At 51.1% G+C, this 16,780-nt stretch overlaps 2 protein-coding genes across 3 annotated transcripts in view; both read left to right on the top strand.

The window, feature by feature from the left end:
* The window catches only part of LOC148595987 (uncharacterized), a 44,365-nt gene extending 39,871 nt beyond the window's left edge, over positions 1 to 4,494 (top strand). The window contains exons 2-3 of one of the 2 annotated variants that reach the window (XM_088533152.1): positions 1,223 to 1,305; positions 4,291 to 4,494. In XM_088533152.1, the coding sequence (XP_088389278.1) occupies positions 4,303 to 4,494 (192 nt within the window). In that variant the 5' untranslated portion in view covers positions 1,223 to 1,305; positions 4,291 to 4,302. Of the gene's footprint in view, positions 1 to 1,173; positions 1,306 to 4,290 lie in introns of those variants that run through there. The other variant, XM_088533146.1, reaches the window with a different exon arrangement.
* A 50-nt stretch (positions 4,495 to 4,544) lies between these two features.
* BCL9 (BCL9 transcription coactivator) lies at positions 4,545 to 15,791 on the top strand. Its single transcript, XM_010217292.2, has 7 exons — positions 4,545 to 4,597; positions 6,092 to 6,408; positions 7,350 to 7,539; positions 8,000 to 8,099; positions 8,543 to 10,772; positions 12,473 to 12,733; positions 13,579 to 15,791. Exons 1-7 carry the CDS (start codon positions 4,545 to 4,547, stop codon positions 14,694 to 14,696), a joined length of 4,269 nt encoding a protein of 1,422 aa, XP_010215594.2. The 3' UTR covers positions 14,697 to 15,791.
* The last annotated feature ends 989 nt before the right edge of the window (positions 15,792 to 16,780 follow it).

Raw genomic sequence — 16,780 nt, 5'->3', positions numbered from 1 at the left:
TTGTTGGGGTAGATTGCATGGTGGAGGATTGCAAATCATCCAGGGGAAGCTGCAGCTTCGGAGGGCAGGGAATGTGCAAAAGGTTTCACAACACGTAGCTAATCGCGCCTTGCAGCAGCCCTTGTGTTTGAGCGTACAGACGTGATCAGCAGAATACCCTGAGATCACACCGAAAACGTCTGGTAGCGATTTCAGTTTGCAGTCCTGCTGTGACGGCGGCGCTGGCCAAGCTGTGTAAATAGCTGTGGGAGCGCTGAGAGATGATGGCATTCGGCCCTGGCGGTGTGGACGCTGCCTGGATCCGTGCTGTTCTTGCAGCGTTTGGAGTGGGAGAGGTGCAAGAGGCCGGCGCGTGGCTGCTCTTCCTGCTGCGCTGACCTCGGATTTGCCATTGAGCCTTGCCTCAGAGCCTGAGTTGCTTTGCGTTACTGAACTTTCAAGCTCTTGCATATGTCTTAATGTGTGGCTGCGCCTTCATTGATGATTGAAGGGCTGTCTCCATTAACTGCAAGTGTGGGTGATTGGCTCTTAGGCTGTGAAATATTTTGGCATTATAGGAGATGGCTGTAGCATCCAAGGGATTTAGTGACATACCTGCCTGTCTAACTTGGGCAAACTTACGGTATGCCTTATTTGGGAAAGTTTGCTCCTGGATTCGCTTCTCCCTGTAGTGTAGCACCACGGTGTGAAGCAGGATAGCAGTAGGCAGCGCTTCTCCCTGCTGCAATCTGTCCCTGAGATGTGACTGAGCAATTGCCTTGCTTTACCTGCTACTCGGCGGGTTTGCTTCTAGCCATGCAGCAGCAGGGTTGGCACAAGAGCTGAGCTCCTAAGTGAGGGCAAAGCAAGCCTTTGAAGAGAGAAGGCTGCAGCAGAGGGGACGTTGCTTGTACGAGCTTTGTGCCAGCTCCTTGGAGCACCGGTGAGCTCATGGGAAGCCAGCTAGCTCAAAACGTGAGAGTGCTGAAGCAGGACTGAGCTACTTCCCCTCTGTACCTTCATGTGCAGCAGGCATCCTCAAACTATTCCAGTCGGACTGAGGCTTTCTCCTTGCTAGCAAATCCTGCCCGTTTGAGCGATGGCTCCTCCTTGTCAAGGGTTCAGAGCAAGTTTTGATTCCTCCTCTTCTGTGGCTGGACATGCTAGAGGAGGCGGTGGCAGCTTGGCTGTGCTGTGTGCACTTTCTTGCTGGTGAAACTCTGCCTTTGCCTTCTCTTTTCAGGTGATTCTTGCTTGTGAGAGCAGTGCTTCCCAGTTCATGGCCTCCACAATGAGGACTGCTGTGTCGTGACACCAGGCGTCTCGGTGAGTGCGTTACCTCTTGGGAAGGCAAGGGCCTGTAATGTCCCCCCTACTAATGTGGATCCATCTCTCTGCCTCTGGAATTGAGGTTTAAAGTCATTTTAAGTCATCCTAATCGTGAGCTGTCACCAAATGTCAAGGGGTTACTTTTCCCCTGCGCTTTTGAGTGTGCAGCGACATTGATGTAGCTGCTTGGGGACCGATCCAGCTGGGGAAAAAAAAAAAAAAGTATCCTTTGGTTTAGTTCCCATGCATATCTTTCCTTGGCCTGGTCAGGAGAGAGCTAGTATGGGAATAGGTGATACGGTGGAGCAGTCCCTTTTCCCTTCAGCCTGCATTTGTCTTTCCATAAAGCAGTCCCGAAGCTTTACCCTCAGATGCTGCTTGCCAAAATGTCTTGAAAAGTGGCCTGACCATTCACAGGTGATGATCTTTAGAGCAATGGTAAAGGCTTGGCTATGGCAGGCAGTCTCCAGCTGCATAAAGACATTTCTCTGGAGATTTTCTGTTTTTGAGGCATAGGTTTCCTAGACACACACATGTTAGAAACACACTTAGAAAAATCATGAGGCTCTCCATTTTACATTATAAAAGATACTACATTCCCAGTGTGCAGAAACGAGAAGCAGAGGAAGGCGAGTAGCCATTGTACCCCAGTGAGTGTATTGACATATCCCTTAAAGCTCCCTCTGGTAAGAAGAAGAAATTTGAATTGGGATTGGAAAATACATTTCTCTTGCAGACTATGTCAATCCTAATACACTGAAGGAAAGTTTGTGTAATATAAAATACAGGGTTAAAAATTGGAGGCTTTTTACATTACCCTGTGAAGTACTTGAAAGTTTGATAATGTCAGAAATACTGTTCAGCCAGTGTGATCTTAATTCTGTTCCTCTTCATGTTTTCCCATTGCCCTGTGTGAGACTGGGAGTCCGAGAAAATTCTTTTCTTATAATAAAAGATAACATCATAATGCATAAATATCAAAAGTGGAAATGTAGAGGATGAAACAACTAGAATACTGAAGTCCACCACACAGGCATCCATGTCCTGCTTTCAGCCTTGAACCCTACTCATTATAATGCTATTGTTCCTTTTTTTTTTTCTTTTCTCTCTCTTTTTTTTTTTTTACCAGAAATTCACTGTATTTTCAGTCACACCTCCACCTTTAGTGGAAAGTTGTCTGGGTTTAGATACATGTGAAGATATTCCCCACCACCACCCCTGCCTTTTTTTTCTCTATAATATGCCTGTATGGCGCTAGGTCCAACTACAGCGTGATGGAAACGACAATAGTAATAGAATAACTCAAAATTGTCTTCAGAATCAATGAGATAACCAGCTTATAGGCCCAGAGAGACACGTGGATCCTGTGGAGTGCGTGGCTCAAATTGGAGTTCATCTGATTGTGCCTAACAGGAGGCAGAACAAACGAGGCCTTTCCTGCAGAAATGCCCCCCGCGTTAGCAGGCTAGTGCAGCTCAGCGGAGGCGCGAGGAGGGAGCCGAGTGATTCCTGTGGATCCTAAAGGAGGCAGGTAGTGGAGGCAGCAGCTTTTGGGGATGCAGAGCTTCGGGGAAGAACAGCACCGTGGAGCTCTGTCACACCAAAGTACGGTGATACAGGGCCACTCAAGGAGGATGATAGCCCAGGGAACATGGAGAACCTCAGAGCCCAATGCAACGACTTACTGATAACTGCTTGGCTGGAGGTGGTCGTGTAGTGGCTAGTGTTTCTTATTCCTCTGGTACCGGCGCATGAGCAATGCAATTTTTGCTTTCTAAATGCAGTTCAAACAATGTTTTCTTAAAATTCAGGACACTTCCCGTCTGTGGAGATGTATTTTGTTTCATTGATACACACAGGAAGAAACTGCTTCTTCACTGCTGAGAAGGAATACCAGGAATATTTACATTTGAATAATGTTTAACTAGCAATGCTTAATACATTAACAATAAATCTTGGTTAGATTCTAAATGAAGTGGATTTGCATCTGAGTAGGTGAGATGAACAGAATAGATTCTGTTGAAATATAAACAAGACAGAAATTTGTTCCAAAATAATTTAGCCCAGAGGACATAAACAGTAATGTTCAATATTTTCCTCCTCCAGAAACGGTTTTACATTCCTTATTGCAAGCATGTTGTTTCTTAGAATGAAGCTCCAAAAATGTTATTTTGTTCTTTTTAAAAAAGTCTGCACTTTTGTATTAGCTAATAGTTTGTACGGTGCTGCTGAGCTAATTTAGGTGGGCAGCTCTCTAATGATGTGTTGCCCTTTCTAATAGGAGGGATGGCTGTAGCCTCTCTCTGATATTTGCAGAGTAATTGCTGCCCAGGCAGCTGCTTACAGGTGGCTAGGAAGGCTTTTTTTGGCTCCCTTTGGGCAACCCTTAGCGCACATCATTGAACATATGTCTGGTTATATTGGACCGAGGGGACAGAAGGGATTTGAACAGAGTTTATGTTCCTAAGAAACATCGGATTATGGCCGTTCACAGGGGAATTCGGGATAGCTAAGTCATGTTGGGGGTTTATAGCGTTGGTTTCCTGCTGGCTTTCTGTGAGGCGTTTTCCCGCTGCGCGCAGATACAGAATCACAGTGTCTAGATGCGAGAAGTGTCCCTGCTTTGTTGACTCAGGAATGATTTGCTTTGGATGAAGGGAACCTGGCCTCGCTGCCTGTAAACGGGATGTCCAGCCAGGGCTCCATCTGGCCTGAAGCGCTCAGCTGTGTTCCAGCCATCTGAAAGCTCTTCTCCTGTGTAGGAATCCCAGAATCCCAGGGTGGTTGAGGTTGGAAGGGCCCTCTGGAGATCACCTAGTCCAACCGCCTGCTCAAACAGGGACGCCTAGAGCACATGGCACAGGGTGGCAGCCAGACGGGTAACGGGGCAGGAATTGCCGTTTACTGCTCCGCAGCAGGCGGATGTGCTCGGCAAGTTGCTCACCTGTTTTCTGTTCTCTTCTCGCGGGCTGGTTTCCGCAGCGTGCTCTGGAGATGCGAGACTTCCCCTGGGCAGCAGGAGGCTCACATCTGGAGAATGCTGGAGCTGCAGGAGGGGAGCGCCCTGTGCAAACCCAGAGAGGAGCGAGGAGGAAAAAGGCGAGCAGGCCAACGGTGCTGAGAGCAGCGGGCGGCAGAAGGTGCTCCGGAGCTGCCTGCGGCAGCGCGCTCCCACGGGGAACTTGACGAGAGCCCATCTGTGCGCGCGCGAGACGGGGAGCTCAGGATTCCTGTCAATGCATTCCAGTAACCCCAAAGTGAGGAACTCCCCATCAGGCAACACGCAGAGGTGAGGAAAGGGCCCCGGTGCGCGGTGCCTCCGCAGCGCTGCGGCGCGAGGCTGGGGCTGCTGCGCGGGACGTGCTCGGCCTCCTGCTCGGCTGCGCCCGATGCGGGTGCCGGCCGCTCGCTCCCGAGGAGCCGCTCCGCTGCGGGGCTCAGGGCTGCGCCTGCGCGGCAGGTCCTCCTGCCCCCTGCCTTCTCTCACGGTTTAAATAGGTTGCAGGACAGTGAACATGCTGTTTCTGTCTGTTTTTTTTCCCCTTCTAATTATCTGTTTCCCCAAGGGGCAGTTGGGCAGCAGAAGGTCTCTCTGCCAGTACTTTCACACAAAATGCTTCCCTCGTATTATGTGCTTGAACAGCCTGGAGGACTGCTCAGCTGTGCACTGAGGTCCTCTCTGTCATTCACCTGCCAGTGCAGCAGGTCAGCATCGCTCCTCCGCTAATTTGGAAGGGGAAAAACATGGAAGCAAAGCGGCGCCCAGGGACTTGCAGCGCTGTGATTGACAGCGTTCCCAGGGTTGATTATTTGCTCCCAGGCACCTGAAGCTTAAGGACAACTCAGAGGGAGCGCTTCCGAGTCCAATGCCTGGCCAAAGGAGCGAGTGGCATGTGCGAGTCTCCCTGATGCTGGCAAGCGCCGTCCCTGGGAGTGGCGGGATGTACGGAGGAGCCCTGTAGCAGTGGAGGGACTGCCGGGCGAGAGGAAAGCGTGGCTAACCAGTGTGTAGAAAAACAAAAACAGAGGAACAGAGTAGTTTTAGGATGCAATTGGCTGAATGGGGGAAGGAAGGAAAATACGCTGAATTTCCTTCGACAAATAAACGAAGCCTCGTCTGCCCCATTTTGCAGGAGTGTGCAGGGAGATGGCATCCCGCTCTCTCCTTGTTCAGAGGCAGGTTGTAGCTGGTTTAATTGTTTTCACGGTCAGAGGTTTGTGTTTCCCTGGCAGCTCGCCCCGGCGCATGATGAATGCTGCAGCAATGCTGGGTTTTCCTTGTGCTCCCTGTAGAACTGGCTGGGGAGGAGCAGGGGGAGAGGGAAGGTGGGGAGGGGGTCTGCTCGGAGCAGGGCTGCGCTGTGTGGTTTGGGCCTGGGAGAGTGGCGAGGTGAACTTTACTGGGCCTTGTTTGTTTGCTCGGAGCTGGTCTTGGTGCGAGGCGCTTCTCTGTGCACATAGAAACCGTTGTCTTTATTGACAGAAGCCCCAGAGGTGGGTCCTCATGTGACAGCAGCTCCTGGGCTCTGGCAGGTCTCTAGCTTGCCCTAGTGCCTCCTTGAGCGATGAGATCCCATCTTGGATAATAACCCTTTCAGGGCATGTTCAAAAAAGCACCTGGATGACTCTAAGCTTGCAGGCATTTTTATTTGTCAGCAATTGCCTTAGCTTGCATGGGTGGCTGTGGAGGTTTCTAATCTGTTCCCACAGGGTTGAATGATTCTACAGTCTGATTTTTCTTTTTTCTTTTTCTTTTTCCTCCCTCTCTTTCTCTTGCCCCCAGTAGCCCCAAATCAAAGCAGGAGGTGATGGTCCGTCCCCCTACAGTGATGTCCCCGTCTGGCAACCCCCAGCTGGATTCCAAGTTTTCCAACCAGGGCAAACAGGGGGGCTCCACCAGCCAATCCCAGCCCTCTCCCTGTGACCCCAAAAGTGGAGGTCACCCTCCCAAAGTACTCCCTGGCCCAGGTGGGAGTATGGGGCTGAAGAATGGGGCTGGAAATGGTGCCAAGGGGAAGGGAAAGAGAGAGAGGAGCATTTCGGCAGATTCCTTTGAGCAGAGGGATGCTGGGACTCCTAATGATGACCCCGAAATCAAAGGTATGTCAGCTTGAAGGAAACGCGTGCGAATGCAGAGAACTGGCAGGAGTGTTTTGTGAAATGAAGAATTGCTCTGCCACTGTTAGCCAAACACTTATGTGCCTGGGGTTCTGCCAGTGCCAGCCAATGGAGTCTAAAGGTCCTGAGAGCAAGTGAAGAGGGGAGGTTTCATAGCTGCATCAGTAAATGTGTCCGGTCCTGTTCATATTCGATTGAATCGCAGCCCTAACTACAGCAGGAAGGTTCCCTGGTAATTCCAAAACGCCCCCAGAGGGTTGGAAAGTACAAATGCAACCTGTTGGTTTCCTTCTGGCCTTCAGCCTTCCAGGAACTACTTTGGTTGAACTGGGGTTGGGAACAGTGTTCAAGCCTGTTTGAACAAAACAGATAGATAAACAGAGAGATAGATACCTCAGAGCTCTCTGACTGATCACGCAAGCCAGAGAGCTGCGATGTGTGGGTGCTGTATCTCACTCCAGCACTGTCCCAGCGAGGCTGTGTGAAAACAGACTAGATGGGCAGTCCTCCATCACTCACCTGCAGCGCTTTGTTGTCCGTCTGCGTGGTAGGTCTTCTGGCGAAGGTTGCCAAAGAGGAAAAAAACTAAGGTTTTGCACAATGTTTTCCTTGAATAGAGACATTTTTAGATTTCTTCATTTTAATGTGTACTTTTCATGCTATTGCTTATGCCCATTAGGGGAATGTAAAGGGGTCAGCTCTGGGAACTGCCTTTTGTGTTGGTATGGGACAAGATAAACCTTATCCCAGCAATGGCTTTAGGATAACATGGCATTAGAGACATGGTGTAAGAGAAGACATTCTTTAGCTGTGGTTGGAAGAAAAAAGTTGTGAGCGTTTTCCAAATGTGAGCCAAAGTTTGGGTCTCTAAGGAACTCCCAAGTTAGTAATTTCCCTCTTTCCCCCTTCCCTTACCACTCCAGACTGCAATTCTGCCGATCACGTGAAGTCCCAGGATTCTCAGCACACACCGCACTCCATGACTCCTTCAAATGCTTCAGCCCCAAGGTCTTCCACACCTTCCCATGGCCTGACTGCTGCTTTGGAGCCAGCCAGTGGGCAGAAAACTCCATCCAAAGTAGTTTACGTCTTTTCTACTGAGATGGCCAACAAGTAAGTAGGTGGATGCTTGAATGTCCTCAGGGAGCGGGGCTTGTGTTTGTGCTCCCTTTTTATGAGACTCGGTAGTGTGTTTTCTCCATCAAGCCTGTTTCTGTAGCGAAAAATCTTTATTAAGTATTTGGGGGAGGATGAAAGCTCTTGGAGGAACACCGCTGCTTCTTGCCCTCTGAGAAGTGATTATTTCTTCATCTGAGCCTTGTTTTTGGCAAATACTGATAGATACTGTTTCACAATCCATGTAGTGAATGGAGGCAGGGATGGCTTAAATGTGGGCCTACATTCTGATGGGCTTGCAGATGTAAGCATTCCTTTTGCTTCTCATCTGGAGTCAAATGCGCATGGCTCTGTCTTTCTCCCTTCTGCCCGCTGAAGGACAGAAGGGGAGGGTGGTTAGGGAAAAATCATTCTTAGCTTCAACTGGGTATGTGCATCTGTCTGTCTGTCTTTGCAGGGCTGCAGAAGCTGTGCTGAAGGGACAGGTGGAAACCATTGTGTCCTTTCATATCCAGAACATCTCAAACAGCAAGGCAGAACGAAACACTGTACCCTTGGTAGGGATTACCTGCATGTGGGTGGGAAGGGACGTGGGAGATATGCTTGTGTGTGCTTGTGTTTCAGAGAGAGGGATGATTACTTATGCTCTGAAATAAATTTTAGGATGGAAAAGAGAGAGCCAGTTGTTGTCCTAGCCTTCTGTGAATAAATGGCTTGGATCAACCAAAGGAGAGCCGAGTCCTGCAGTATTTGGGCAGTATATTTCTGTCTTACTGCTCGTGCAGAGTTAGCCCAGTGGCAGAGGTAGCTGCTTTTGCTTGAGCAAAGCAGATGTTTCTCCACATCCAGGACGCTGCTCTGTAACTGCTGTGTGCAGAGTCCCCTTCCTCGCAAGGCGCGCGGGCTCGCGGGGTTGACGCGGGTCGTTCCGTTCGCACCTCTGCTGCGCGACGCGGCGGTGGGGAGAGCGCGTGACCACAGCGCTACCTTTGTCTTTCAGAACCCCCAGATCGCAGCGCTCCGGACTGAACCCAAGCCCCTGCCACAGCCACAGCCTCCTGGCGCCCCGGACCAGAACCCTGCCCAGAACGCCAAAATGCAGCCCACTCCACCCGTGTCAGCACCCGTATCCAAATCCAGCGGCCCCCCGTGCCCCATAGATCAGGACAGTCCCAGCGTGGAGAGCAAAGTGATGTCTGTGGGCAGCCCTGCCAACTCCACCCCCTTGCAGACAGAAGGATTCGGGCAGAGTTCGACTCCCAATAATCGAGCGGTTAGCCCGGTCTCCCAAGGTAGCAATAGCTCTGCTGCGGAGCCCAAAGGTCCCCCCCAGCAGGTGTCTGGTGGGGACCCGTCCAGCTTGGGCGAGAATCCGGACGGACTGTCGCAGGAGCAGCTGGAACATCGAGAGCGCTCATTGCAGACACTGAGAGACATACAGCGCATGCTCTTCCCCGACGAGAAGGAGTTTGCAGGAGGGCAGAGTGGGGGGCCACCGCCGAATCCTGGGGTGCTGGATGGTCCCCAAAAGAAACCCGAAGGGCCGATACAGGCCATGATGGCTCAATCCCAAAGTTTAGGCAAAGGGTCAGGGTCTCGGACAGATGGAGGGGCTCCTTTTGGCCCTCAAGGGCACAGGGACATGCCCTTTTCCCCAGATGAAATGGGGCCGCCGCCCATGAACTCGCAGTCGGGACCCATAGGCCCAGACCATCTCGACCACATGACTCCTGAGCAGGTGGCCTGGCTCAAGCTGCAGCAGGAGTTCTATGAGGAGAAGAGGAGAAAGCAAGAGCAGGTGGTTGTGCAGCAGTGTTCCCTGCAGGACATGATGGTCCATCAACACGGGCCTCGTGGGGTGGTCCGAGGGCCTCCACCTCCCTACCAGATGACCCCTGGGGAGGGCTGGGGCCCTGGGGGTCCAGAGCCCTTCCCTGAAGGCATGAACATGTCGCACTCTCTGCCCCCCAGGGGCATGGCCCCTCACCCCAACATGCCTGGGAGCCAGATGCGCCTGCCTGGTTTCGCAGGAATGATGAACCCTGACATGGAGGGCCCCAGTGTCCCAAATCCTGCCTCCAGACCTGGGCTTTCTGGAGTTACTTGGCCAGATGATGTGCCAAAAATCCCAGATGGCCGAAACTTCCCTCCTGGACAGGGCGTCTTCAGCGGCCCTGGCCGAGGGGAGCGATTCCCCAATCCGCAGGGCCTGCCCGAAGAGATCTATCAGCAGCAGCTGGCTGAGAAGCAGATGGGCCTCCCTCCTGGCCTGAACATGGAAGGCATCAGGCCTGGCATGGAGATGAACAGAATGATTCCCTCCCAGAGACACATGGACCCTGGGAACAACCCCATTTTCCCTCGCATGCCGGTGGAAGGGCCGATGAGTCCTTCCAGGGGAGACTTCCCAAAAGGAATACCCCCGCAAATGGGCTCTGGTAGGGAGCTGGAGTTCGGGATGGGCCCTGGCAGCATGAAGGGGGACATGGGTATGAACGTCAGCATGGGCTCCAACCCACCCCTGGTGCCTCAGAAGCTGAGGGAGGCGGGAGTGGGGCCGGAAGAGATGATGAAGCTGCGCCCCGGTGTGTCGGAGATGCTCTCCTCTCAGCAGAAAATGGTGCCGCTGCCGTTCGGGGAGCACCCCCAGCAGGAGTACGGCATGGGTCCCAGGCCCTTCCTCCCCATGTCTCAGGGCCCAGGAGTCGGTCTCCGAAATCTCAGAGAACAGATCGGGCCTGACCAAAGGACTAACAACCGGCTCAGCCACATGCCGCCACTACCTCTCAACGCCCCCAGTAACCCCAACAGCCTCAACACTGCTCCCCCTGCGCAGCGCGGCCTGGGCCGCAAGCCCCTGGACATCGCCGCCGCCGGCCAGGTGCACTCTCCAGGAATCAACCCCCTGAAGTCTCCCACGATGCGCCAGGTGCAGTCTCCCATGATGGGGTCTCCCTCGGGGAACCTCAAGTCTCCCCAGACGCCCTCGCAGCTGGCAGGAATGCTTGCAGGCCCCACTGCTGCAGCTGCCGCTGCCTCCATTAAATCCCCCCCGGTTTTGGGGTCTGCTGCTGCTTCTCCTGTCCACCTCAAGTCTCCGTCTCTCCCTGCACCTTCTCCTGGCTGGACTTCGTCTCCAAAGCCTCCTTTGCAGAGCCCTGGGATTCCCCCGAACCACAAGGCGTCTCTCACCATGTCTTCTCCAGCCATGCTGGGGAATGTGGAGTCAGGTCAGTGCCTCCTCATTTACCGTTTGGGTCTTTGGTTTGCAGCGGGCGCTGCGGAGCATGCAGGAGGGTCAGGAGGTCGGAGGCAGATGGAGCAGCAGAGCCGCACGGCCCTTCTCGGTCCGCTCCCTGAGGCAGGCTGAGCTGGGGCTCCGAGCTTGGCCCAAACGCTGGCAGGGCCTAAGTGGTTTTCTTCCTTGTTTTGTGCTTGTGTGCTGTGATACCTCCCTAGCATCCAGGTGAGGGTGGTCTGGAGGGTGTGAAGAGGAAGGGGATGGTCGACAGGTGGCAAAAAAGGTAGCAAAAGGGGACAGAAAGTAGTCCTCAGAGTGATTCTTCCAAATGGCTGTTCTGCCCCTAGCTCCTGACGACTGCAGCGTTGTGGAGAGGTTTCTGCTCGTGTCACGGAAGCGCTTTGGGGCTGGGTTGTGTCCTGGGACCTTGGCGTGAAGGCTGTGCCTGAGAATGTGGGCTGCTGCATTTGAGGCCCCCTGAGCTGCTTGGCCTTTGGGCAGCGTGGGTCTCCCAAATACTCCCGGGGCTTGTAAGGGACAAAGCTGCGACTGCAGCAGCTCCCTACGTGGGAAAAGCTGCTGGGGAACTTGGCCAGAGGCCGGGGAAGAGGTTTGCCCACGTTGCCCTCTAGTGCTGCCGAGAATAACAGCCTGCAGAGGGGTTGCGGCAGGACCAGCCGCCCTGACACAGAGGCCGTGGAGGGGAGGTAACCCCTTGTATCACTTAGCAGGATTGCAGGCGTCCTGTCACAGTGTGCTTGACTGCCTAGGCTGTATTTGTGCTCAGTATGAGCCCAGACTGCTAAAAGTCTGAACCGAATGCTTTAATCTGTGCCTAAGACCATGCTTAAACCTTGCTTTCCAAAGCTCTTCCAAAGCAGCAGTGTTTGGGGGCTGAGGGATTTTGTCTTCTCCATTTTTGTGGGGTGGGAATGTAGTGCAATGGATTTTGAGTGTCAGTACAACTTTGGTTTAGCACCTTTCCTTCGGGTGTGGTTCAAGAAGGATGAAATTTATTGCTGAAGAATAAAAGAGATTGGAAGTATGGTTAAGTTACTTCTAGTTTTGGGAGGGCAAATAATTATATTAATAGGTACAGAGAGTGCTTAACGAGAATGAACAATAGATATGTGAGTGTAAGAGCTGAAATGAAATTAAAACAAGGGACTTTATTTGTGGCTGCTGGTACAGCTTGTCAGAAATCTGCCCATGTGTCTCAGCATAAGACTCTACGGCTTTTCATGTACAGCCAGTGTCTTCTGTGCTTGTTTGGTTCTTCTTGAAAGAAAAAGGGAAAGGAGTTAAAGTTTACGTTTGCTGGGTGCAAGAAAAATTGATTGACCTACATTTGGATTTTTTTATACCTAGATCTCATGAATAAGTCTGTCTCCAGTCCATGAAAGTTGAATAGGAGGATTTAATAGTACAGTTGTCAGACTGTGGGTTTGTACAGGCTCCAGATAGTTCCAGTAGAAGTACAGATTCCAGGGTGTAACATACATTAACCATCTAGAGGAACAAGCTTATTTTTCTGGTTTACCTTTCACAGGCATTGACTGCAGTAGGTAGATTATCTCTTGTAATAAAAGGGGTTATGGAAACTTGTAGGAGAAAAGGGTGTGATTGAGAAAGAAACTTCAAGATGTGAAAAAATATATATTTATTATTATTATTATTTTTAATCTTAAGGTGGTCCACCTCCTTCCACAGTCAGCCAGTCTGCTCCTGCGACTCTCCCTGGAAATCTTCCCTCTAGCAGTCCTTACACAATGCCTCCAGAGCCGACCCTTTCTCAGAATCCTCTCTCCATAATGATGTCCAGGATGTCCAAATTTGCCATGCCCAGCTCTACTCCGCTCTATCATGATGCCATCAAAACTGTGGCCAGTTCAGATGATGACTCCCCTCCAGCACGATCCCCAAACTTGCCACCTATGAACAGTGTACCAGGTGAGAAACTCGAGGAAGCGTAGGTCCAAGTTATCAGACAATGCAGTGAGAGTGATTTTTATGGAAGTTGCATCAGATGAAAAGCATAAACAAACAAACAAATACTGTCTTCTCAGGTTGTTTATGGGTGAACATGTTTATATGAGAAATCCTTGCTGATTGCTTACTGTTCATGAGCACATGCATATTTAATAATAATAAAAAAAGTGTGGTTGTCCCTGTGTGCCAGTTCAGTTAACATAATTGAAAGCAAGGATGACTGGATGTTTCATTACAGTGGCAATTGGTAGGAATTCTTGATGAGCTTACTTGTAGGGTTCACTCCCTGTTGCGCAAAGTAGTGATCAGAGTTGCTGAATAGACCTGGAGAAGCTTGTTAATTGAATAAGCTCGTGGTGATAGCTCATTAACCTCAGTGATCGTGTCCTAGTCTCATGAGGGTTTCCTGATTCATGCATTCCATAAGTTTTGAAAGGAGATTCAGTCACCTCCCGGTGGACAAGAGTCCATACGTTGATAATGTGCTGCTGCTGTGTTTGCTGCTGACTGCCTTGCCTAGGCTGCCAGGGAAGTACTCAAAGCAGGGCTTGCACTGAGAGCCTGCTTCCAGAGCAGCCTTTGGCTGCTTTTTGATGGGGCAGTGACAAGCTTAACGTGGCTGCTGCGTAGGCAGCATCCATTTGCTGGTTAACATGGTAATCTCCAGAGTCACGACTGACACCTCTCTACAAGTGCGATTGTTTTGTGGGTTTGGGAGTATTGCAGAAAGCTCTTTGGTATCTTTGTTGTTTTTATGGGCTGTTATCTAAATCTGACTCCTTTTTTTATTATTTTTTTTCCGCTAGGAATGGGCATTAATTCTCAGAATCCTCGAATTTCAGGTCCAAACCCAGTGGGTCCAATGCCAACCCTTAGCCCAATGGGAATGACCCAACCTCTTTCCCATAACAACCAGATGCCCTCTCCAAATGCTATGGGACCCAACATACCTCCTCACGGGGTCCCCGTGGGACCTGGCCTGATGTCACACAACCCGATGATGGGGCACGGTTCCCAAGAGTCTCCAATGGTACCTCAAGGACGCCTGGGCTTCCCACAGGGGTTCCCTCCCGTACAGTCCCCTCCACAGCAGGTGCCATTTCCACACAACGGGCCCAGTGGAGGACAAGGCAACTTCCCGGCGGGAATGGGCTTCCATGGAGAAGGACCTCTGGGGCGCCCCACCAACCTGCCCCAAAGTTCGACAGATCCAGCACTTTGCAAGACTGGAGGCCCTGGCGGTCCGGACTCCTTCACTGTTCTTGGCAACAACATGCCTTCGGTTTTCGCGGATCCGGAGCTGCAGGAGGTGATCCGCCCTGGAGCCACGGGGATCCCCGAGTTTGACCTGTCCAGGATTATCCCATCGGAGAAGCCTAGCCAGACGCTGCAGTATTTCCCTCGCGGGGAGGTGCCGGGCCGCAAGCAGCCGCAGGGCCCCGGGCCTGGCTTCTCCCACATGCAGGGGATGATGGGAGAGCAGGCCCCGCGGATGGGACTGGCGCTGCCCGGCATGGGGGGCCCCGGGCCGGTGGGGACGCCGGAGCTGCCGCTGGGCTCGGCGCCGTCCATGCCGGGCCACGGCGCGATGCGGGCGCCCGCCTTCCTGCAGCAGGGCATGATGGGCCCGCACCACCGCATGATGTCACCAGCACAGCCGGCCATGGCCGGCCAGCCGGCGCTCATGGGCAACCCTGTGGCGGCCGTGGGCATGATGCCGGGCAAGGACCGAGCGCCCGCGGGCCTCTACAGCCACCCGGGCCCCGTGGGCTCCCCCGGCATGATGATGTCCATGCAGGGCATGATGGGGCCCCAACAGAACATCATGATCCCCCCGCAGATGAGGCCCCGCGGCATGGCTGCTGACGTTGGCATGGGGGGCTTTAGCCAAGGCCCCGGGAACCCGGGGAACATGATGTTTTAAGCTGCTACCGTTAAGACTGGATGTTGTGATCCTTGTCGAGATGAGATTCCGAGTCCTGAGGGCTTTTTTGGGAGCTTCAGGAATACAGTTTGGCCATGCAATAGGTGAAAAGAGACCAGAGGACGCTTTGGGAAATCTCGAATGTATGGAATTACCTGAAAAAAAAGAATATTCATTTTAACAGGTTGTTTTTTTGTTTTGTTTTGTTTTTTAAGATTTATTTTTTAAAAATTATTTTTGTGGACTTGGGTATCCCGTGATGGCACCTGCTTTGAGAATCTGTAGCTGTATTTTGAGAATTGCCATTTGTCACAAGTTGCACCATTCTCTGTATGTTTACGTCCTTCGGACTGGCTTCTCCCGGGACTGACTTTTTTTTTTTTTTTTTTTTTTTTTTTGTGTACTGTACTATATTGTAAAAGGGATTTTAGCAGAGACTTTAGTCTTTGGGGTGAGAGGAGAATGGGATTCTAGGCTGTTTACTTTAGGTGGAGAATCCATCTTCAGAACTTCGGACTATTTTCCTTCAACTCCAATGTATAGAAAAACCAAACTACGACCTCAGAGCAGAGTATTAATGAAAAGCACAAAAAGGAACTTAAGTTCAGTGAGGGGAATCTTTTAAAAGAAATAAATAATAAGTTAAGGACATATTTTTCAAATTATGGCGTGCTATCCAGCACCTTCTGTCTCTCCCTCCCACTCTTTATTAAATAGGCTTCTCTCTCTCCGTCCCCCTTCTGTCTCCTCCTATGGCAGCTGCAATACGTTGTGTTATTTTGGGGCATAAATCTAGGAGAGCCTCTCCTCACGTGGGGACTCTTCCCACTTTCAGGAAGGGGCTGGACTTGGACACTGTTACATTCTACAGTAGTCTCTCTCACTGTTTCCTGTTCTCCTTTTCTTAGAAACCCCAAGTGATTTTATTAATGTGGGAGTGGAACAGACACTAAAAGTTATCCAGGATTTTTTTTGTGGTTATTTTTTTTCTTCCCCAGCGTAAAACGTTCTGTGTAACCTCCATTAAATTTGGTACAAAACCACTCGCCAGGGCTGTGGTGTCAGAAAAATAAAATATATTGTTTCTTACAAAAATGAACTGTCTTTCTTACCCAGTTCAGCTGTGTTTCATGTACATGCGAGGGGCGACCAGGTGACTGTTTGCTCTTCCACGTCGTACCCAGTCTGGAGGTGGGATGAGCCTTGCCAGCCCATAGAGAGCTGGTCTGTAAGCAATTGAGTGCTTCTTGCAAGACGCTTTTCTCCTCTTCTGAGAAAAGGCTGCTTATCCTTCTAGTGAGGTCTCATTTCAGAGCAGCTCAAGGATGGTGGTTACAGTCCTGCTCCCTCGACTGAGAGAGGGTTAAGGAACAGATAAAACTCGCTGGCTCTCTTGCTTCCTCCTGGTAAGTTTTTGCAGCGCTACCAGGTAGGTGGTTTGGAGCTTTCCCTAAGTGGTGACGTCCTCCTGCTGAGCACTGGAGACTCTAATGCCATGCAAGACGCTTAGGTTGAGTGTCCCCCTCGGAGCTGTTGGACTGGATAGAGTGTCTGACTTCAGTTGCTCAGAGGCTGAAATAGTGGGGACTGGATGAGGTTAAATAACAAAGGTGAGAGATAAATCGTTGGTGAGCAGATTTGTCTCAAGACAACCCTGCTGGGTAAATTGTTGCTTTGCTGTGCTTCTCATTGATTGCTTCCTAATCCCTTGTCTGTCTTTTCAAACTTCACTTTTGAGAGAATTTCAACAAGCAAGTTTCAAGGCTTTGTCTAGGAGCAGTGGAAGACCAGACACAAAAAGGCCAACCACAAGTTGAGCACGACTCCTGGAGAGGATAAGGATGCCCAGGAAGAAGATCCTTAGGGAAGGGAGCCATCTGCTGAGGCAGGTAGCAATTTGTGTGCTCTGCACCAGCACCCTATGGAAAATACAATCTGTTCTGCCGTCCCCTTACCTCAATTTGAACCTGCTTCAGTGAGTAGTTAACTCATTGAAAAGTTGGCTGCTGGTGGGAAACTTCATGTGGAGAATGAATGTCTTCAAAGTTCTTTTAGAGCAACAAAGATGATTAAGGGACTGGAGC

The sequence above is a fragment of the Tinamus guttatus genome, unplaced genomic scaffold, assembly GCF_059628265.1.
Source record: "Tinamus guttatus ecotype Peru unplaced genomic scaffold, ASM5962826v1 Tinamus_guttatus_pri_ptg000035l, whole genome shotgun sequence".
NCBI classification, from domain to species: domain Eukaryota; kingdom Metazoa; phylum Chordata; class Aves; order Tinamiformes; family Tinamidae; genus Tinamus; species Tinamus guttatus.
Note: the sequence above shows the minus strand (reverse complement) of the source record. Positions and strands in the feature narration are given on the sequence as shown.